At 40.0% G+C, this 23,959-nt stretch overlaps 1 protein-coding gene across 7 annotated transcripts in view; it reads left to right on the top strand.

Moving 5' to 3' along the window:
- Positions 1-23,959, top strand: part of LOC141512178 (uncharacterized) — a 46,773-nt gene that overhangs the window by 15,912 nt on the left and 6,902 nt on the right. For 6 of the 7 annotated variants that reach the window (XM_074221043.1, XM_074221044.1, XM_074221026.1 and 3 more), the window contains 2 exons: positions 6,411-6,537; positions 10,734-16,167. In XM_074221043.1, coding sequence (XP_074077144.1) covers positions 6,411-6,537; positions 10,734-12,415 — 1,809 coding nt within the window. In that variant the 3' untranslated portion in view covers positions 12,416-16,167. Of the gene's footprint in view, positions 1-6,410; positions 6,538-10,733; positions 16,168-23,959 lie in introns of those variants that run through there. The other variant, XM_074221049.1, reaches the window with a different exon arrangement.

Raw genomic sequence — 23,959 nt, 5'->3', positions numbered from 1 at the left:
AGTTCTTTATACCACAAAGGGAGATGTTACAGATATTTGAGAACATATAAATTCTTTGCCTTCTCTAATTATCTTTGGAGATAGAAGTTGTAGAGATATTGCTGTCTCATGTTGCTGGTTTCATTATCCTTTGGGCATAATTCCAGATTGTTTTTCAAAATGGTTAGATCATTTCCGAGTTCCTCCAGTAATGACTTACTAATCTGACTTTTCCAAAATCTGTTTTTGTGCCCTTCGATGTTTATACAATCTGTAAGGTATACAGTGATATCTCGAGATTGTTTTAATTTCCATTTTTCTATTATTAGATTTAGAGCTTTTTTAAAAAAATGATTTTATTATTTTGAATTTTACAATTATTCCCCTAATCTTGCTTCCCTCCCCACACCACCCCACAGAAAACAGTCATTGTATACATTGTGGCAACTTGTTAAAATTATTATTATTTTTTGCAAGGCAATGGGGTTAAGTGGCTTGCCCAAAACCACAAAGCTAGGTAATTATTAAGTGACTGAGGTTGGATTTGAACTCAAGTCCTCCTGACTCCAGGGCCAGTGCTCTATCCACTGAGCCACCTAGCTGCCATCATGGTATACAATGTGGATGATTTTTTTTGTAAAGATTTTTCCGTTTTTGTGACCTTTGGATAACAATTTTTTTTCCATAATAAGGTAACATACATATATATATATTTTTTACATTAAACATAATCCTCTTTGGTCTTTGTTCAAACTCCACAATTCTTTCTCTGGATACAGATGGTATTCTCCATTGCAGATATCCCCAAATTGTGCCTGATTGTTATACTGATGGAATGAGCAAGTCCATTAAGGTTGATCACCACCCCCATGTTTCTGCTCCTCTCACTCAGCATCAGTTCATGTAAATCCTTCCAGGCTTCCCTGAATTCCCATCCCTCCTGTTTTCTAATAGAACATTAGTTTTCCATGACATACCTATACCACAGTTTGTTAAGCCATTCCCCACTTGAAGGACATTCACTTAATTTCCAATTCTTTGCCACCACAATCAGGCCTGCTATGAATATTTTTGTACAAGTGATGTTTTTCCGTTTTTTTATATATCATCTCTTCAGGGTATAGGCCCAGTAGTGGTATTGCTGGATCAAAGGGTATACACATTTTTGTTGCCCTTTGGGCGTAATTCCAGATTGCTCTCCAGAAAGGTTGGATGAGTTCACAATAGAGGATTTTTTCTTAATGTCTCTTTGTAAATCTAGCTGTTCATATCTTTAGAACATTTTTCAGTTGGAGAATGACTTGTATTCCTTTAGATCTGACATATTTTGCATATATTTTAATTGTGAGTCCTTAACTGAGAAAGTTTTAAAATATTTCTCCTCACCTTTTGGTCTTGGTTACATTTTTTATATAATATAAATGAAATTATCCATTTCATACCTAACTTTGATCTCATTTATTGTTATTTGTTAATTGTTTTCTTATCTGATAGTCTGATAAATGATAGTTCATGTTCTTTAGATCTTGCTATATTTTTCTTAACATCTACTTGTTATGTTTTTCTATTCTTATTTTTGTACAAATGATTTTTTATACATTACTAAACTATTCTTTTTTAAGAGTAAACATAATACTCCCCCAAAATATAGACCCACGTGAACAATAAAGATAAAAAATTAAAATTAAAAATAATAATTATTATTATAATTATAATAGGGCAGCCAGGTGGTACAGTGCACAGAGCACTGGCCCTGGAATCCCAGACACCCAACAATCACCCAGCTGTCTGATCCTGGGCAAGTCACCCCAACCCCATTGCCCTGCAAAAACCAAAATAAAATAAAATAATAATAATAATGGTAATGGGGCAGCCAGTTGATGCTGCAGACAGAGCACCGGCCTTGGAGCCAGGTGCACCGGGGTCCAAAGCCAACCTCAGATACTCAACCATCACCCAGCTGGGCGGCCCCATGCAAGCCACCCAGCCCCATTTTTCCTGCAACCCCCCAGATAATAATAATAATAATAAATAGTAATATTAATAATGATAATAAATGTGCTTTGGTCTGTTTTCCAACACCTCTAGCTCTGTCATGGGTGAATCACATTCTTTATGATAAGCTTTATGATAAACTACATTGATATTTTTCTACAGTTGCCAGTGCTGATCGCAACTCCCTCCATTCATACTTCCCCACTACCATATAATATATTTTCTCTCTCCTTTCACTCTGTCCCTCTTAAATGTGCTGTAGGGTAGCTGAGTGGTGCAGCAGACAGATCCCCGGCCCTGGCTCCAAGAGACCCTGAGCCCATATACCACCCCTTAGGCCCAGCATCCACCTGGCCTGGCCCTATGGTCCCAGACAGACCATCTAATTCCAGTCCTTTGCAAGAAGTTAAAAAGAAAATGCGTTATATCTGACCACTCTGCCGCACAGTCTACCCTCTCCTCCATCACTCACATTCCCCCTCTTCCCCCTGTCCCCCTTCTCTCCTTCTTACTCTAGATGTCTAAACCCCATTGAGTATATAAACTGTTTCCTCTCCTAACCATCTCTGATGAGAGCAGAGGTTCCCTCATTGTCCCTTGGGTTCCCCCCCTTCCATATCATTGCAGTAGCTCATTGTAATAAAAAAAAATCATATGAAATATTTTAGCCTATTCTACCTCTCCTTTTTTCTTTAACCCATTACATTTCTCTTTCAGCCATTGAGTCCATTTTTACACTATATCTTCTAATTCAGCTCTCTCCTGTGCTTCATCTATAAAAGCTCCTTCTACCTGTTCTATTAAATGAGAAGGTTCATATGAGTATTATCAGTATCATTTTTCTATGCAGGAATACATATAGTTCATCATCATTAATTCGCTCATAATTTACCTTTCTCCTCTACTCTCTGTGGTCTACCTGAGTTCTCTATTTGAAGACCAAACCTTCTGTTCAGCTCTGGCCATTTCAACAGGAACATTTGAAATTCCCCTGGTTCATTGAAAGTCCATCTTTTTTCCCTGGAAGAAGACATTCAGTTTTGCTGGGTATTTGATTCTTGGTTGCATTCCAAGCTTTTTGCCTTTCGAAATATTATATTCCAAGCCCTATGAGCTTTTTTTTTTTTAGGTTTTTGCAAGGCAAATGGGGTTAAGTGGCTCTGAGAAACAACCAGAGACTGGATTTGAACCCAGTACACCTGACTCCAGGGCCGGTGCTTTATCCACTACACCACCTTGCCGCCCCATCCTATGAGCTTTTGATGTACTTGCTGCTAAGTCCTATGTGATCCTGACTGCAGCTCCTGAATTGTGTCCTTCTGGCTTCTTATAATATTTTCTCTTTGATTTGGGAGTTCTGGAACTTGGCCATTATATTCCTGGGGGTTGTTTTTTTTGGATCTCTTTCTCAGGGAGATCAGTGGATTCTCTCAGTTTCTATTTTGCCCTCTGCTTCTAGGATAGCTGGGCAATTTTCCTGTAGGAATTCTTTGAAAGTGATGTCAAGGCTTTTTTCCTGATCATGACTTTCAGGAATTCCAATAGTTTTAAAATTATCTTTCCTTTATCTTTTTTTCCATATCAGTTGTTTTTTTAATGATGTTTCACATTTTCTTCTAATTTTTCATTCTTGGTTTTGAAGTATTGTGTCTTGAGTTCTCGTAAAATCAGCAGCTTCCTCAGTTCCACTCTACACCTGAAGGATTTGTTTTCCTCAGAGAGCTTTCTTATCTCTTTGTCCATCTGGCCAATTCTGCTTTTTAAAGCATTCTTCTCCTCAGTAACTTTTTGAACTGTTTTATCCATTTGACCTATGCCGATTTTTAACATGTTATTTTCTTTAGCATTTTTTTGTATCTCCTTGACTAAGGCTGCTGACTTCTTTTTCACGATTTTCCTGCATCTCTCTCATTTCTTTTCCCAAGTTTTCTTCTTTGTCCTTCACTTGATTTTCAAAATCTTTTTTGAGTTCTGTCATAGCCTGAGCCCAACATCTATATTTCTTAGAGTTTTTAGATGCAGAAGCTTGTACTTCCTCATCTTCAGATTGAGTATTTTGATCCTTCTTGGGAATTATAGACAAAGTATTTCTCAATAATTATCCTCTTTTTTTCCTCCTTACTCATTTCCCCAGCCTGTACCTGGTCTTGGGGTGCTTCCTGAGCTTTTTAGTATTATTGTGTCACCCCCCCCCCAACAGGATCTCTCTGTGTGAGGCTCTGTCTTCCCATTTGGTCTGTGAATGACCACAAGCGCACCCCTCTGACATGAGACTGAGGTGGGTGGGGGACCTGCTGTTCTATGGGGGGGCCTAGTCTGTGATCAGGATCTGACTGTGGTCAATACTCCAGTCCAGGGGTGGCTAGGTGGTGTAGTGGATAAAGCACCGGCACTGTAGTCAGGAGTACCTGAGTTCAAATTTGGTCTCAGACACTTAATAATTACCTTGCTGTGTGGCCTTGGGCAAGCCACTTAACCCTGTTTGCCTTGCAAAAACCTAAAAAAAAAAAAATAGTCCGGTCCTGTTCTAGGTACAGAGGACAGACCTCAGAAGTCTCCACTCCCCTACCTAGGCTGAGCAGTCAAGACTGGGGGCTCCTGTTTACTGGTTCCGCCTGCTTCTGGTTCTTGGATGTGGGCTGCTGCACCCACACTGCTAGTTGAGTACCCTGAAGACTGAGCTTCATATGCTTGCTCTGTCAGAGGTGTACCCCCGCAGATCTTCCAAGTTGTGCCCGGTGCTCCCCGAGGTCTAGGTCAGGAAACTGCCCCCCCCCCCACTACCATGAGCTGCGGCTCCCAGCTCCCTAGGGCTGCCTCCAGGTGGCTGAAGTTCCTTCACTCTGGCAGCCGCCCCTCTAACCCCGTGGAGCAGAGCCTTTCTGCTCTTTTACAGGTTACCTTGGTCTGGAGAACTGCCTCACTGGATCCTTCTGTGGGATCTGTCTCTCGAAAATTAGTTTAGAGTCCTTATTTTATAAGTTTGGAAATAACAGAGAGAGGATCTTCTTCTGTTGTCATCTTGGCTCTGCCCTCTATATTTTTCTTAATATCTACTGCCCTAGGGATCTAGGAATGGCTTTAGATATTAATTATTCCCCAATAAAACATCTATTTTGATCTTTTCTTTCATATGAATTTTGTTGTGACACTTTAAAATTATTTTTTAAATATTAGCCCTATTTATCCATGAAGCATTAATATTACACCAGTTATTATTTTTTTTTAAAGTATTGTAATTTTGTTCACAGTTTTCCTGGAGATTTTTTGATCAGGAATAATCTTAGGTATATTTCACTGTCTGGTAATTTTCTAAAATTTATTAACATAAATTTATGAGTTTTTACTCTTTAAAAAAGTGTATTAAAATGCTTCCTTTTGCAGTAATCACTTTTTATTGCAAAATTTGGCTTTGAGTCTACAAGATTTTGGCACATTTAGTTCATCTCATGACCACAAAAATATTTTTAAATTGGATCTTAAGCTTCACTTTGATTAATAGTCCTTTTTTTTCACAGCTAGCCTTGGGCTATAATTATAACTCAAAGGATGATATTTTATTTCCAGGTCTCCTTTTTACCTTATTTTTTTCTTTTCCCCTGTTATATAGAAAAGCAACTTTTAACATTCACGTTTAAAACCTTGAATTAATAAATTCTCTCCCTTCTTTCCACCCCACTACCCTGTCATTGGAAATGCAATTTGTTTAAAAAATTTTTAAATTGTAGAGTCATGCAAAACATTATTATAATAGTCCTGTGAAAGTAAATACATCTTCCATCCTTGCCAGAAAAGTGTAAAACAGAAAACTTGATAAAAAAAAGATTCCTTAACATCTTCCATTGCGCAAGTATTTGGAAGTAGAAATGAATGTTTGGTAGGGAAAAGGAAGAAATAAAAGCAATCAGAGCCAAGATATAAAATGTTTTAACTGTGACCCATGATACTCAGCTCCCTCAATCTCTCGATATGGTAAAAGTGACATTAATATTTCAGGGATTTAGAACATGAATTATATTTTCTACATCCTCTATTTTGTCGATACATTTGATCTCCAGAGTACACATTTCTCGACTGTTTTTCACAAATTCATCATTTTTCTTACTATATCATTTATGTTGGTTTTGTTGAAGGGGATCTTTTCTCTTTCTCCATATTCTTATGTCTCTCTGATATGTGCTTTGTCTAATTCAATAGTCAGTAGAAATTCACATTAAGACATTGCTGGACTTTCTTCCACTGGAACATATCAGACGTATTTTTCAGGATTTGATTGAACTTTTCAAGATTCCAAATGTTTCTGGTTCTTTTAATTTGTGGATTGGGTAAAACCCTTCTCTCTTTTTCAGTTTTCTCCCTTAAATTGATGAGCATTGGTCTGGATCAGTTCTGAAGTATGTTTCATCTTGTAAATTTTCTGAGTTTTGATGTTTTAGGTGGTGGTGACATTCAAGGATGTAGCTGTGGACTTCACCCCAGAGGAGTGGAACCTGTTGGACGATGCTCAGAAACAGCTGCACAAGGAAGTCATGCTGGAGAATGCTCAGAACTTCCTCTTCCTGGGTAAAGACCACTTCCCCTAGGAGTTCTAAGGCCACCATTAGTAGGAATGTCTTCATTCCTTCCCTAAGGTATAGGGTTGGTAGTATCTATCATTACTTAGAAAGACTAAAGTGCTCACCTGCTTTTGAAGATTGTTGTGGCCCAGGGAACTAGGAGTTCTGGGACTCCTGAAACTCTCCTTTCGCATCTGTGTAGCTTTAAGGCAAGGACAAAAGCAGTGATCATGAATCTCAGATTTGAGATGATCTCAGGCAATGGCAGTTTATGCTCTTCTTGGATATGAATTTTGTCTGCAAAGTTTCTACACATAGATCCTGTAGCTTCTCCTTGAAGATTGGCATTGCAGGGACCTTCCTTCTTCTTCTTCTTTAGGAAGATTTTTGCCAATAGAACATTATTTTTGCATTATCAGCTGCCTCTAATTCCTAGCAAATGAAATCAATCAGAGGTAGCTGTTGTGCTATGAGGGGGTAGACAGAGTTGGAATTCTCTGTTTCCAAGTTGATGCCATATTTTCTGTTGCACCATACCGTACTTCTCATAACCCTCAAAGTTCCTATAAGGAAACTCCCTGGATAGTTTCTTTGAGTCTTTGTGACCAATTGGTGATCTTTGCATCTTACATTCCACCTTCCCTGATGAAGAAGAAATTACAAATTTCTCTCCATCATCATTTCCAATTTATTTCCTATGACTAAGACTTCCAATTCCCAGAGAAAAATTTGTTCATCCACTTGGAGCAAGAAGGTCTGAGTATCTATCTGCTTTCCAGTTGAGGGAGACGCTATTGATGGGGAAAGGGAATGAGAATTTAAGAAGCTCTATCAAAGAGGAATGGAAATTCATTTTATCTTACCTGTCCACAACAAAAATCACCAATTAGAATAAAAGATTTTGGGGGCAGCTAGATGGCGCAGTGGATTAAGCACCAGCCCTGGAGCCAGGAGTACCTGGGTTCAAATCTGGTCTCAGACACTTAATAATTACCTAGCCGTGTGGCCTTGGGCAAGCCACTTAACCCCATTGCCTTGCAAAAAACCTAAAAAAAAAATAGAATAAAAGTTTTGGAATTGACAAATAGTTCATTAGTAGTTGAATTGGCTAAGTAGTTTGATTGGCTAAATAGTGTTGTAATTAATAAAAGAAAAAAAATTCCAAAAGAAACAGCTTTGGTATAAGGCTTCACATATAAGGGTGTGGGCTTTGCCCCAGGTGGCTTCTAGATGTGACAGGAAGGAACTTGGGTGTTGGAAGACCCGACTTGTTATTCCTTTTCAGATACCTTTTAATAGGGAGATCCAGGGCAAGTCATTGAACCTCTCAGTCTCAGTTTTGTCATTTGTTAAACAAGGCACTTGGACTCTTTTCCCTTCTAGTGATAGTTCAGTGATCCCATTAAAAGTTTTTTGGTCACTTTGGACCATGGAACTACCCTGAAATTATCTAGATAGGGCTGAGGTTGTCTCATGTTGTCTTTTTTTAGACTTTTTCATAAATCAAGAAGTATTTGCTAAGCGCCAGAGAAATAAGGATATTCCCTGCTCTCCAGAAGTTCACAGGCTCCTTAGAATGACAACAGGGACACAATTCTGTAAAACCCATTTTATTTTTTTTAATTTTTTTTACAAGGCAATGGGGTTAAGTGGCTTGCCCTAGGCCATACGGCTAGGTAATTAAGTGTCTGAGGTCAGATTTGAATTCAGGTACTCCTGACTCCAGGGCCGGTGATCTATTCACTGCACCACTAGCCACCCTGAAACCTGTTTTTTTGAGGATAAAATAGAACCAGATAAGTGAAAGAAGATTAAAGGAACTGCAAGAATCTTATGGAAGTAGGTGGGTTTGAGCTTGTACTTCAGAGAAGCCATATTGAACATTCTAGGCATGAATTGTCATTAATGTAGGCGAATGGGACAAATTTCCCCATATAAAGGAGGATGAGACACAGCCTTAGAAAGAAGTACCCAAGTAATTGTCTATAAGAAACAGCTTTTTGGGGGAACTAGGTGGCACAGTGAATAAAGCACCCACCCTAACATCAGCAAAACCTGGGTTCAAATCCTGCCAGAGACACTTAATAATTGCCTGTGTGACCTTGGGGCAAGCCCATTGCCTTAAACAAAAAGAAAATTATAAAAGAAAAAGCTTTGGTATAAGGGTTCACACAGTATTGAATGGGAAGGAATGTGCCGTAGTCTGTAGTACACGTTGAAACTATACCCCCATGTCATTCCCCTCTCTGTCCTTTGATTCAGTGATAACTGCAAGGAGACCTCTAAAGAGATCAAAGAAAGAGCAAAAAGCCACCCTGCACAAGAAATGTTTATGAATGTTGCGCATTGTTGTTATGAAAAGGAAACTAGAAACCAAAGTGATGGCCATGTATTGAGGAATGACTGAGGAAGTGATGACCCAAGAAGATAGTAGGACCTTGTAGTCTGAGCTAATATGATGAAAAGCTCAGTTTCAGAGATCCATGCAGAGAACAACTATGACTCAGGATAGAGCAGGATCTTCCAGAATCTCTTGCTTTTAAAATCCCTTTTCTCAACCACTTCGAAAAGTTTACACTGGTCAGGTAACTGAAAGAATGCCATTCATCCATTTTCAGGGCTGTGTAAATCTGAGCTGTCCACGTGTTGTACTATGAGCTATACTGGGTATTTTAACCTGAATAAATTGAGATGGTTTCTTACCTAGGATTGAAGGGGAAAGGGAATGAGAAGTTAACAAGCTGTCTAGAAGAGGGATGGAAATTCATTTCATCTCAATAGTTCACCTTACCTATCCACAACAAAAATCACTAAGTAGAATGATAAAAGATTTCTAGAGGCTTAATATATTTTTGCAATTGACTAATTAGTAGCTCATTAGTAGTTAGATTGACTAAGTACTTTAATAATTGATAAATGAACTTTCAGGTTCATTGCATTTATTACTTTGACTTACTTTTTTGTCATAAAAGTAAGTTGATTAGGAAAATAAGCTTTTCTTATGCAAAGCTCTTTAATTTATTTATTTACTTCTTTTACCCTGGAACATAACCTACTTTGTCCCAGAAACTACTGAAAGACTGACTTAGGTAGCCAACCAGTTCTCCTAAAAATCATCCACATGGTAATATAGGTATATAAGTAGAAGATAAGTAAAGTGGAATAAAAATGAGAAAAATGTGATTTCTGTTGTCTGTTCGTATTCGATAATTCATGATTTTTGGCTAGTGATCTTGATCAGTGAACCTGTTGACTGTCCTGAAGTCAAAAAAAACCATTTATAAGATTTTGATCTGGTGCTGATGAGATTTGATTACAGTGTTACTGGTGAAGGAGGAAGTGCTCTGGTGTAGTGAGAGAAATCAAGTAAGGTTCTGTTATGTCTGAGATCTTGAGCTTTAGATGGGCTAGGAAAGAATCTAACGACCTCAGATTAAGAAAAAAGAAATCTAGCATTGGCATTCATGGGGTCTCCTCTTCAGCAACAGAATATCATGTTGAATGAACTCGGCAGTGAAAGTACATTATCCATTTAAACATGATAGATAAAAAGGTATTGTAGATAGTGGAATGAGACAAATTTTGAGTCTACCCACTATAATGGACCAAATACTAAGCATATCTGAATAATTTTTACAAGACAATGGAGAAGAATAAGCTTTGTCTCAGATTGACGTGAAATTTATACTGAATGACTACACAATGGGGCATCTAAACTAGTCTATACTGAATAGTAGGAGAATCACCTGTTTAGAAAAGAATAAAATTGGCATCACACAAGTTTCATTTAAAGAAAAGATTGAAAGTCTAATGGAGAATATCCATCTAGTGCAGTGGATGTTATCAGGTTTGAGTTCTGATCTTTGGTTGCTCAGATTGGGGTCAGTTCACTTGACCATTCAGACCTCATTTCCCACTTGGAAAGTATAATGACAAGGCTAGTTCTGTACTTGTCTCAGCTTTGTTGTGAGGATCCAATACAATTTTGCGTGGAATTCTTTGTGCGTTCAATTGTCATAGGTTCAAGCCAATAGCATTTTTCAATGATTGATTCTGCCCATTTATGTTTGAAGCCTCCTTTTTTTTTGACTTGGTAAACTGAATGTCACTTTACTTTCTTCCTGTATAAATAGGAGGATGTATTTATGTGTGTGTGTGTGTGTGTGTGTGTGTGTGTGTGTGTGTGTGTGTTGTTTCCAACAGATGGAACCAGGTTTGATGAGGAGATGAGTAAAAATCTGAAAATGACATCTTGGAATGACTATTGTTATAGTGAAGACAGGGCTCATCTGGGTAAACATCAGAGAAAAGACATTGTTGAGAAAGAATATGAATACACTCAACATCAAAAAACTTTCAGAAAATGTTCTGATATTACTAGACCTAAGAGTAACCACACTGGAGAGAAACCTTATGAATGTAAGCAATGTGGAAAGGCTTTTAGTAGTAGCTCCACTATTGCCCTACATCAGAGAATGCATACTGGAGAGAAACCATATAAATGTAATCAATGTGGAAAGGGTTTCATACAGAACAGTCATCTGGCTGTACATCAGAGAATCCACACTGGAGAAAAACCTTATGAATGTAATCAATGTGGAAAGGCTTTCAGAGAGAGCTCCAGTCTTGCTAAACATCAGAGAATCCACACTGGAGAGAAACCTTATGAATGTAATCAATGTGGAAAGACTTTCAGTAGTAGCTCCAATCTTGCACTACATCAGAGAATTCATACTGGAGAGAAACCTTATGAATGTAAGCAGTGTGGAAAGAGTTTTAGTAGTAGCTCCACTCTTGCCCTACATCAGAGAATGCATACTGGAGAAAAACCATATGAATGTAAGCAATGTGGGAAGAGTTTCATACAGAACAGCAATCTTGCTGTACATCAGAGAATCCACACTGGAGAGAAACCTTATGAATGTAATCAATGTGGAAAGGCTTTCAGAGAGAGTTCCAGTCTTGCTAAACATCAGAGAATCCACACTGGGGAAAAACCTTATAAATGTAATGAATGTGGAAAGACTTTCAGTAGTAGCTCCACTCTTGGTCTACATCAGAGAATCCACACTGGAGAGAAACCTCATGAATGTAATGAATGTGGAAAGACTTTCAGAGTGAGCTCCAGTCTTGCAAAACATCAGAGAATCCACACTGGAGAAAAACCTTATGAATGTAATCAATGTGGAAAGACTTTCAGTCGTAGCTCCAATCTTACCATACATCAGAGAGTCCACACTGGAGAGAAACCTTATGAATGTAATCAATGTCGAAAGACTTTCAGTTGTAGTTCCACTCTTGCCATACATCAGAGAATCCACACTGGAGAGAAACCTTATGAATGTAAGCAATGTGGTAAGGGTTTCATAAAGAGCAGCCATCTTGCTGTGCATCAGAGAATACACACTGGAGAGAAACCTTATGAATGTAAGCAATGTGGAAAGACTTTCCATTGTAGCTCAAATCTTACCATACATCAGAGAATCCACACTGGAGAGAAACCTTATGAATGTAATCACTGCGGAAAGGATTTCATACAGAGCAGCCATCTTGCTGTACATCAGAGAATCCACACTGGGGGGAAACCTTATGAATGGAATCAATGTGGAAGGACTTTAAATCGTAGCTCCAGTCTTGCCCTATATCAGAGAATCCACACTGGAGAGGAACCTTATGAATGGAATCAATGTGGAAGGGGTTTCACAGAGTACAGCCTTCTTGCAGTACATCAGAGAAACCATACTGGAGAAAATCCTTATAAATGTAATCCATGTGAAAAGGGTTTCATACAGATCAACCATCTTGCCATACATCAGAGAATCCACACAGAAGAGAAACTTTATGAATGTAATCAATTTGGAAAGGATCCGATTTTTCAAGTCTGAAGAATGTCCTCTCCAATTGCCCTTGACATTTGTGTGACTTCCTCAAAAATGCAATTATGACAGTTCCTTCAATAAGTTATCTACTTATCCTTGGAGAGATCTTTGAGAGATGAATTTCTAACATAAATGATCCAGGAAATATGACCTGCTTTAGGTCTTGCCAAATCTCACCAAATGTGCAAGTTGAAACTTTTAGTAAAAATAAAATATACAACAAACTCATTTCCAAAATGACCTTTTCATTTTCACCCCGTGAACATTTGACTGTTAATAGTGTTCCAGAGGATGGAGGTCAATCCAGAAAAAAATATATTCCCTACCTACTGTCTAATCTGATATACTGTAGTTTATTATTAAATATTTCTGATCAAAGTTGTTCTCTCAGCCTCTAATTGAGCTTCTGCATGTCTGGAATGTTCACCTCTGCCTTTACACAAGATCTGTATCTCTAGATAAATCTAATGGCTGGCTTGACATGAAAAACCTTAGTCCTCTAATTTGTGTCTGCAAGATTGACTTCCAAGTTGTGTAAACAATCACAGTAAAGGTCATCCTTGCAAGGGAGGAAATATCCTGGTTATCTCAGTAAGAGATTGAATAAATTATCTTATGACATTTTGGCAGAAGAGGAGACGGTATTCTGGGGCTAATTGGACCTTTTTAGGTCTGATATAGTAGATCTTATGGATGGGTTAGAGATTCATAAATTAATCAATGACATCTTTATGTACAAATGTATAACCACCAGAATGGTTGGCTGCCAAAAGTTTTGTGATCCTTAAAATTCTGTGAACATTATTCAGTTAGTGCTGTTTTGATATTATCAAGGTTGTCTTCCACCCATGGGGGTCTAGTAAGATCCTAGAGAATTAAACTTCTTTTATAAAACTAACTTTGTTATTTGAATTTTCTTTAGAGTAAGGAAATGATGGTAAACACTGTAAAGTATCCCTTTGTAGAAAATGTCCACCAGACACTTACAAAAACCCAGAAAATCATCCAAAAGCTACTTGAAATGATTAACAAATTCAGCAAAATAGCAAGATACAAAGTAAACCCAGATAAATCATCAAAGGTCCTGTTTATGAACAACAAAGCCCAAGTGCAAATGTTAGGGGTTTTTTTTTTTTAGTTTGGGTTTTTTTTTAGTTTTTGCAAGACAGTGGGGTTAAGTGGCTTGCCCAGAGTCACACAGCTAGGTAAATATATTAAGTTTCTGAGACGTGATTTGAACTCAGGTCTTCCTGACTCCAGGGCTGGTGCTCTATCCCCTGTGCCGCCTAGCTGCCCCAAAGTGCAAGAGTTAGAAAGACATTCCATTTAAAGTGACTTTGGAGACAAAAGCACTTTTCAAACAAGTCAAATCATATCTACATAACTGAAAAAATGTCACGTGCTCATGGTTAAGATGAGCTAATATAAAAAAACATGGCAAGTCTACTTGCATGGAATTACTCAATACCATACAAATCCAACTACCAAATAGTTATTTTACAAGGTAGAAAAAAAAATAGTAAAAAATTCATGTGGAGCAACAAAAGATCCAGAATATCAAGAGAACTGACAAAGAAAAAAAGTAAAGTTGGCCTTACCCTACCAGTTCTAAAACGGTCTTATAATGTTGCATTTATTGCATTAATGGTATTGGCTAAGAAATAGAACAATGGATTAGTTGATTAAAGAAAAGGTAGGAAATGACTACAATAATATATGTACTGTTTGTTCCTGGGATAAGAACTCAGTATTGGAGAAAAATGGTTTTGAAAACTGGAACATATGACAAAAACTAGGTACGGACCCACATCTCATCCTATATTAAAATATGGTCAAAATGAGTACAGAATTTAGTCATAAAGGGAATGAATAGATCAAGAAATACTGAGGTGGCTAGGTGGCGTAGTGGATAAAGCACTGGCCTCGGAGTCAGGAGTACCTGGGTTCAAATCAGGTCTCAGACACTTAATATATTTACCTAGCTGTGTGGCCTTGGGCAAGCCACTTAACCCCATTTGCCTTGCAAAAAAAAAAAAAACCTAAAAAAAATATTCTATGGAAAGGGGAGAAATTTATGACCAAAGAAGAAATAAAGTACATTATAAATTGCAAAATGTATGATTTTAACTATTAAATTGAAAATATTTTTCACTAATAAAACCAATGCTTACAAGATTAGAAGGAGGGGGTGGCTAGGTGGGGCAGTGGATAAAGGACTGGCCTTGGAGTCAGGAGTACATGGGTTCAAATCTGTCCAACCTCAGACACTTAATAATTACGTAGCCATGTGGCCTTGGGCAATTCACTTAACCCCATTGCCTTGCAAAATCTTAAAAAAAAAGGAAAACAGAAAGCTGGGGATCAGGGGTTCTAATAAAGGAGTTCTCATTTCTAAAATATATTGAGAATTTGATCCTGTTTATAAGGCAGTAGGTCATTCTCTAGTTGACAAGGGGTTAAAGGCTATGACCAGGCAGTTTTCAGGTGAAGAAAATAAAGATGAATATATCTATGTGTAGATATTGTGGGAGGATTAGGATATTAATGCACAGTTGGAGGAGTTCTGAACTGATCCAACCATTCTGGAAAGCAATATGAAACTGCCTAGAGAGCAATGAAGGTGATCATACCTATTCATGCAACAATATAAATACTAAGCCTATATCCAGAAGAAATCATAAATGGGACAAGTTTCACAGGTTCCAAAATATTCATTCCATCTCTTTGTAGTGGCAATGAATTGGAAATTGATGGATATTGATCAAATTAGGAATGGCTTTAAAAGTTAAGGTTTATGAATGTTAAGGAGTACTATTATTCCATAAGACTCTAGAGAAGCATGGAATGAATTACAAGAATTGATGCTGAGTAAAAGGAACAGAACCAAAAGAACACTGTACCCATTAACAACACAGTGTGTTGATCAAGCTTGATTGATGCCACTCTGCTCACCACTTCAAAGAGCTAGGACAACCCTGGGAGACTTGTTAGGTACGATTTAGGGAAGAGACTGTCCAAAGGAACCCAACCAGGATGGCAAAGTGTCCCAAATTTATGCTACATCACTTGGAAGGCTCAGCTGAAGAAACTAAGGATATTCAGCCTTGAAAAAGTAGGTAGGGGAGTTGATACAGGGCAGAAGACTTGAAGACTTGGTGGGTATCTTCAAGTAGCTGGTAAACTTTCATGTGGCAGGTGGATTAATAATGTGCACTTCCAAATGAGATCTAGGAGTCATGGTCAGGAATCTTTTTAAGTTTTTTAGTTTTTGCAAGGCAATGGGGTTAAGTGGCTTGCCCAAGGCCGCACAGCTAGGTCATTAGTAAGTGTCTGAGGCCGGACTTGAACTCAGGCCCTCCTGACTCCAGGGCCGGTGCTCTGTTGATGGTGCCACCTAGCCGCCCCTTACAGTCAGAGAAGGCACGTCCCCTCCGAGGTGTCCGGCTCTGCGAGGCCACCATGACGAGTGGCGGCAGCGGGAGACACATGTCCGGGACGGGCAGTGGAGGACGGACACCCAGGCCTGGCCCAGCAGTGCTCCCACAAACAAGGTTTCAGTCAGAGCCCCTCCTGGGCCTCCAAACGCCGTGCCATCCCCGAGAGCCCCTGGCCCCCGCGACTTCGCCCTTCCTACCACTAAGGGGAGACTTCGGACGGTGCCAGGGCAGCACCCCCGAAACAAGCATTCAAGGTGTCTGCCCATCGGGAATGGCTGAACACGCTGCTCTCTTGGGATGCCACGGACCGCCGCCGCTCCCTCAGGACCAGGGGCCGCGGTCCGGGGAGCCCCCAAGGGGGGCGGAGCGAGGAGCAGCGCCGGGGCGCCCCTGCGCCCCAACAGCGGCTGGGGGCGATGCTGCTCCCCACGGACGCGATGGGCGGTGGGCGATGCCGCAGGAAGAGCCGGGGCGCTGCGGGGCACAACGCACCCACTCCGTCGTGACGCCCCGGGCCGCGGCCGACGGGGTGCGAGGGGGCCCGGGCTCTCCGGGGGCGCCCCAGGGGCCCCGAGCGCGCGGGCGTGCACGTGCACACCCGCGGGTGGAGGCAGGGAAGGACCGGAAGGAGCCTCGGAGGCCCGCCATTGGTGAGCGAGAGAGGCCCCGCCCCTTCCGGCTCCGGCCTCCTCGTGGCGCGCCGAGCCCCCCCTGGGCGGGGCCCCTTCTCTCAGCCAATTCAGGGAGAAGGCGGAGCCCTTTGGAGCCGCCCTGCTCGCGGCCCCTTACAGCTTGGGGGCGCGGCCACCACCCCCCCCCCGGCGCTGCTCCACAAGTCCGGAGAGTTGAGAGTTGGGGAGCCCTGGGCGGGGCGGGAGACCCGGATGTGCGCGCCCCGCGGGGGCCCGGGCCCGCCCCCGCCTTCCCCGAGGGGCGGCCCGCGGAGGCCCGTGCGGACCCGGACCCGGAGCGCCGGCCCGCGCCCTCTGCTGCCTCCCACTGATGCCCCCGAGAGGCCGGCCCTTCTGGGGCCCTTCATGGGCTTGGGTGCCTTGTTAGCTCCGTGCCACCTGCGCCGGCGGGTTGCTTGGCCTGGCACTCGGACCTCCCGGCGCGGCCTCGGCCCGGCCCCTGGTCCGCCCCAAGTGCGTTCCGAGGCGGCACTCACGCCCAGCGCCGCTTCTGCCTCTCGCTCCTGCGTCCTCGCTGCCCATTCGCATGCCTTCGTGTTCTGCTGCTTCTCTTAATGCCGAAGCTAATGTTCCTTTTTCCGTTTTAGGTTTTTTCAAAGCAGTGGGGCTAAATGACTGAAACAGGGTCGCAATGCGCGTCAGAGACGGGACTGGAGCCCAGTTGGCTTCGCTCACCACCCCTAAAGCTAGCATTTTCCTACAGTATTAAAGACTGTTGCCTTACTGGGAAGGCTAAGTTTATCCCCACTACACATAATGCTTCCTGACGCTTTCAAGAGATACTGTTTATCTGTTGCAGGAAAGCTTTTCCTCTGCTCTCCAGAGTTTAAATTGGAATGCTTGCTGTAGTTTTTCAAAGGCTTTTTCAGTATTTTTTGAGATAACCACATCATTTCTGTTAATTTTGTTATTGACTTGGCCCATCAGATTGATGGCTTGCCTCACATTGAATTACCCACGACTACTGGACCCCCGTAAATTATCCTAGTAATAACAAAGTGCCGTCTCTTGGCTAAAATTTTCCTCAAAACTTTGCACCCATTTTTATTAGGAAAATTGCTCCACAATTTCTTTATCTCTTTTGACTTTCTTGTGTAGGTATCAGTGCCATATTGGTATTCAAAAAGGAATTTGGAAAAATTCCCCTTTTTTTAAAAAAATAGTTTAAACAATTTATTTTCTACAAATACTTTCCTGGCTATGTTCCTTCCACAAATGCATATTCAGTCTTGAATCAATAACCTCACCCTATAAATGGGATCTTAGGGACCACAATATCCTTCTTTCTTAGAAAGGGCTGACCATGAGACTTTCCAGAAGAGCTGAGCTTAGAAGTTGGCTCACTTTAGGGTAAACTGATGCAACAAATGCTCAGTGGCTCCAACCCTATTCTTTCAGAAGACTGGTTATGTCCTTCAGGGCTCTGCTCCAGACCTGTCCAGTTAACAATCAGGGTGAAGAGTTTTCCTTGACCTTCAGTTGCTATAAGACATAGCATGGGCACAAGAAAGCAAGCGTGGGAGGGAGAAGTTGGATGTATGTTTTTGTGGGGCGGGGGGAGACTAGGCACGTTTAAAGAGAACAATGAGGTGCCGTGTACACAACTGAAAAAAAAACAATGAAATGGGATTTTTGTTAGTCTTGTGTAATAAGGGACATTGCAGAACATCACCAGGGGAAGGCATCAATTGGGATGGGGCTGAAGATTTAAGCTGGAGATGCCAAAGTGCCAGGTAGTCCAAAACACAGCAGGGCACTGTTGTTACTACTGTATTCTATATCAGGCCTGTTTTTATAAAGAAACAGTCCATAGGTAAGAGATGCTGCCAGCTTTGCAGACCACCCTCCATGTCTATGGAAAGGGCCACATTGGCTGATGCTAATCTGTGATTTGGTAGAACTTGTGGTATGATTTTGTAACAGTGGTTTTGTATTTTATAATATACTTTAAAATACTTTTTAAAATTAGCTTATTTTCTTTCACCATCTCTGAAAGATATAAATATTACCATTGTGTATTTTTTTTTACATTTGAAATTCAAAACATCTATAGAAATATATGCAAGTTGGTTAAGAATCAGTTAAAGATATGGTTTTAAGAAAGATTCTGGGAGCAACAGTTTATTGCTTATGTTTCTTAGAGTATGGATAAGATGTCAGCATATTAATAGAGATAATTGCTTTTATAAAATATCGCAGTTCAAAATTACTGTATTTATACATTTTATTTAACTGTAGATAACATAAAATATTTGGAAATTTACCTGCCAAGTAAACCCAGAGACCATAAGAAAATAATTACAAAACACTTTTCATACACATAAAGTCAGATCTAAACAATTGGGAAAAGGTCAATTGCTCATGGATAGGGCAGCTTACTATAACAATGAGAGTGCTAACCAAATTTATCAATTTATGCAGTGCCATATCAGTCAGATTGCCAAAAGGTTAGGTTATAGGCCTAGGAAAAAAAATGGTAAAAAAAAAATCTGGAGCAACAGAGTCAAAAATCTTAAGGAAATTAAAGGTACAAAGCAAATCAGTCTAGTTTGTACCAGATCTATACCTCTATTATAAAGCAGTATGGGCTAAGAAATAGAGTGGTAGATTAGCAGAACAGATTAGGTACAAAGAAACTGGATTAATTGAGTGAAGTAATAGACATTTTGGTAAATCCAAAGATTCCAGTTTCTGGGCTTAGAACTCACTATTTAACAAGAACTGCTTCAAATACTGGAAAATAGGCATAGACCAACATCACACACACCCTCCCAAAATCCAGTCAAAATGGGTCCATGATTTCCACAGAAAAGGTGATACCATTTAGGTGAACATGCAATAGCTTATCTGTCTGTTCTACAGAGAGGAAAGGAGTTTGTGACCAAAGGAGAGAGAACATTATAAAATGCAAACGAGATAATTTTGTTTATATTAAATTTAAAAAGCTTTTTTCTACTGGAAGAACTTGCTTGCCTGATAGAGACACATCTGGTCTTCCTGGGAAAATGTTGAGCCAACATTCTAGGCCCTGAGCACAGCCTGGGACTTTCTGATTTGTTTTTCTCCTAAGTGGTTTTCCTTTTTTAAAAGTCTCTCTGGTGCTCTAATTAAATGGATTTGCTAGGTTGCCCTGTGAGCAACCCCACCCTTGTGTACCCATCTCATTTCTCTCCTGAGCAGCATTAATCCCCTTGCTGGGGGGATGGGGGTGGGCACAGCTTTAATAAACGGGATAGTCTCCTGCCTTTTCAGGATGGTCTTTGTCTAATTGCTGATTGAACTTGAAAAGTCAGACTTGCAGATGCACCTAGAGGAGGGGACTCAGGCTAATTCACGGAGACCAAGTCAGGCCTCAGATTGATGTCTGGAGAGACACTGGCCTACTCTTCAGTCTTAATTTCACTTTTGGAATTAGTTGGGTGAGGAATGTAGGGCATTGGCCTTCACAGGTTGGGGGAGGGGTACCTTTGAAATCTGTGACAAAGGGGGGACTGGCCCCAGCCAATCACAAAACTGGGAGAGTGCTCCTAATCCCTTTCCAAACCCAAGATTAGAATAAACTAGTTTTTCATTGGTCAAGAGTGACCTAGAGATCTTGACCTAATGCACTGAGTTTGCACAATTAGGTAATTGAATATTATCGCGCACCCCCCCTGTGACTATTGGGGTTCATCAGCATATCATGCATTGTAGTGATTGGGGGGGGAGCATATTAGGGGCATGTCATAGGATGGGCAGACTTCTTACATTGTAACTCAACTCTGAGAGTCTATTGAAAATCCAAGAGGGAGGGGAAAGAGTTTCTGAAGACCAAACTGATCTCTCATTGTCTGATCTTGCTGTCTCTTATACTTTATGTTTCTTCCTTAAGGATATGATTTCTCTCTCATCACATTCAATTTGGATCACTGTATACCATAGAAACAGTGTAAAGACTGGCAAATTGCCTTCGGTGGGGGATGGGGGAAGTAAGATGAGGGGAAAAATTGTAAAACTCTAAATAAAATCTTAAAAAAAAAAGTTTCTGAAGACCATCAATTGCCTGATGTTCAAATGCTATCTTGTACCTCATGCTAGGTGAGGTACCTCTATCCTGTAGGATTTGTGAATAAAATTTACAATTTTCTCTCACTCTAGGAGGTTTTTCATTCATTTATAAAAGTTGGGCATATAGGATGCAAGGAGGGCAGAGGACCAATGGAAATGAGAGTTCTGATCAGGAGCCACTGAGGTTCTGACCTGATCCCATCTGGCAGGCCACAACCTCTAATGCTTCCTGACTCTCTAGGATCTTGGTGAAGGGCAGAGGGATGAAAGAGAAGGAATAAGAGGGTGAGACCAACTGATTTCTTTTTTTTGTTTGTTTGTTTTGCAAGGCAAACAGGTTTAAGTGGCTTGCCCAAGGCAACACAGCTAGGTAATTATTAAGTGTCTGAGACCGGATTTGAACTCCAGGGCTGGTGCTTTAGCCACTACCCGCGGCCAACTGATTTCTAAACCTCACCCTCCCTTTTGTCTTTCTCCCTCCTTTGGAGTCTCTCCCCTGAGCAGAGAGCCAGGGTCTGTGGACCCTAATCTCTGTATATCCCTATAGGTTAGCCTCTTGCCCAGGAAGAAAAAGAGAGACCTCATCCCTTCTGGGATCCTTCTCATTCCTCAGCTCAGTCTGCAGAGGACCCAGGCCTGGCCCAAGCAGGGACACCAAAGCCAGAGGGAATGGCCCCTGGGAGGCATGGTCCTCCACCACAGGTAATTGCAATTCATCTGTAGATCAACATCAAAGCAGGGTCTGATTAGAGAGAGCCAAGTCCCAGGTGCAGTCCTCAATAGGGGTTTTTATACCTATTGACTATCAGAAGACAGGATCTAAGAAGCTGCCTCTGACTTGGCCAATAAGAGAAAGAAGAGACTTCCACTTCAGAACAGGGCCAGGAGCTAAAAGGAGGTCCATGTCAGTTAATGCCAGGACCTCCACAAATGTGAAGTGCCCCATTCAGGATACTGGCATAAACAATGACTTTTGAAATAATCAACATTCTCCAGTACAGAGGGAAGACTCTCTCAGAAGGAAGGCTCTTATAGTTTGAGGGACCTGAGGAATCATTTATTTAGAAAGAAATATTTTTGCTGCTCCTTTGAAGGAAGCTTAGGGGAGAAGAAGAACATTCCCACCTGGAGAAACAGTCATTGAAAAGTCTCTGAGTCAGCCAGGATCCCTGGTTCAGAGAGGAAGAAAAAAAGGTGTGAGGAGACTAGGAAAGTGATCTGGCCTTTTTACATGTCACCCACTGTCTGCCAGAGACCTTCCAAAGAACAAGTGACTTGGTCTTCTTGCCAGAATTATCAAGATCCACCCATTAGATCTCAAACTGTATGCCAAAGTAGCAATCATCAAAGCCATCTGCTAAGCAATAGAATGATGGATCAATGGACCAGACCCCATAATCATTGCATACTAGTAAATGACTATAGTTATCTAGTGTCAGATAAACCTCCAAATCCATGTTTTTATTTGGCTAAAACTGCTGGGAAACTTGGAGCAGCACAATATGGTACAAACCAGCCATACATCAACATCTTCTACTGTGCACTAAGAGAAGGGCAAAATGGACTATAGGATTTCAACACTGGAGTGTGATCCCATAAACAAATTATCAGAGTGCTAATTTCCTGTCAGATTTCCAATTAAGGAAGAATTTTTAGCCATAAAAAGGAATAGAGAATATTCTGAAACATAAAATGACTTATTTGGATTTGAAGAAAAGATGAAATTTTGGGGGAAAATTTTTTGCAGTGTCTATGAGATATCATTGCTCAAATATCTAAAGAATAATTTCTCATTTATTTTTTTCTGAATGAAATAAAACAACTATTTCCATGATATAATAGAAAAGGCGATTGCACATAAAACATCAGATATACTATGTACAGCTTTATCTTTTAAATTATTCTCCCCTTTTCTTTTTTCTTCCCCTTCCACCCCCCTCTTCACTTCAGAGATGTCTGTCCCTATACACAAATAGAAATATATGTATGTGTGATATTATTCCACAAATTCTTATCAGTTGTTTCTGTAGATGCACAGTCTTTTTTCTTAATTTGAATGTTAATAAATAGTCTTTCCCCTCAAAATAATTCTTCAAACAATATGGTTTTTACTGTATACAATGTTCTCCTAGTTCTACACATTTTGTTTTTCATTATTTCAATTATTTCCATCTTTTCTGAAACCATTGTGCTCAACATTTCTTGTAGCACACTAGCATTCCCTCAACTTGTTCAGCCATTCTCTAATTGATGAGTATTCCCAAAGTGTCCAGTTCTTTATAGCACAAAGAGCTGTTATGAATATTTGAGATCATATGCATTCTTTGCCTTCCCTAATCATCTTTGGAAATAGAATTTGGAAAATAGAAGTATTGCTGCCTCGTATTGCCAATTTCATTAGCCTTTGGGCATACTTCAAGAATGTTTTTCAAAATGGTTGGATCTGGAGCACCTAAGTGATGGAGTGGATAGAGAACTGGCCCTGGAGTCAGGAGGACCTGAGTTCAAATCCAGACTCAGACATTGAATAGTTGCCTAGCTGTGTGACCTTGGCCCCCTTGCCCTGTATATAAAAAAAAGACAAAATGGATCAGTTCCCAATTCCTCCAGTAATGAATTACATAACTGATTTTGCCATATACCCTCCAAAATCTGTTGTTTTCTCTTTTGATCAGTATATACTATCTGAAATATATGCAATGGTATCTCAAGGTTGTTATAATTTATATTTCCTTAATTATAAGAGTATTTTTTTATTTGTTCAACAAATATTTATTGAGTTCCTACAAAGGATTCCAATTGAGATTGTCTCAATTTTTCAATTGGAGGATGACTTGTAGATTTGAAAAGGTTTATACATATTTTAGTTATTAGACCTTTCTCTGAGAAAGTCTTAAAATGTTTCCCCTCAAATGTTTGCTTTCATTTTGATCTTGCTACATTTTAATATAATTGAAATGATACATTTTGTACCTAATGTTATTCTTATCTCTTTTTTATTAATAAATTCATAAATCTCCTATCCAATAGTCTGGTAAGTAATGATTCATGTTCTTTAGATCTTCTTGTAAAATTTTTCTTAATATCCAGGTTGTGTGTCTGTTTTGACCTTATTGTGTCAAATGATAGTCTTGATTTTTTTCTTTCAGATCAATTTTACTATTTTTCCAATTCATTTTTCATATTGGCCCTGTCTATCCATGAACCACTGGCATTGCTCCAATTATTTAAATCTGATTTTATTTGTATAAAAAGTATTTTGTAATTTTGTTTACATCGTTCCAGGATTTTTTTTTTTGGTCAGGTATAATCTCAGGTATACTGAACTGTTAATTTTTAAAATATTTATTGACACATTACATTTATGATTTAAT

Source organism: Macrotis lagotis, chromosome 1 (assembly GCF_037893015.1).
Source record: "Macrotis lagotis isolate mMagLag1 chromosome 1, bilby.v1.9.chrom.fasta, whole genome shotgun sequence".
Lineage (NCBI taxonomy): Eukaryota > Metazoa > Chordata > Mammalia > Peramelemorphia > Peramelidae > Macrotis > Macrotis lagotis.
The sequence above is the reverse complement of the archived record's forward strand: the minus strand, read 5'-3'. Positions and strand labels throughout refer to the sequence as shown.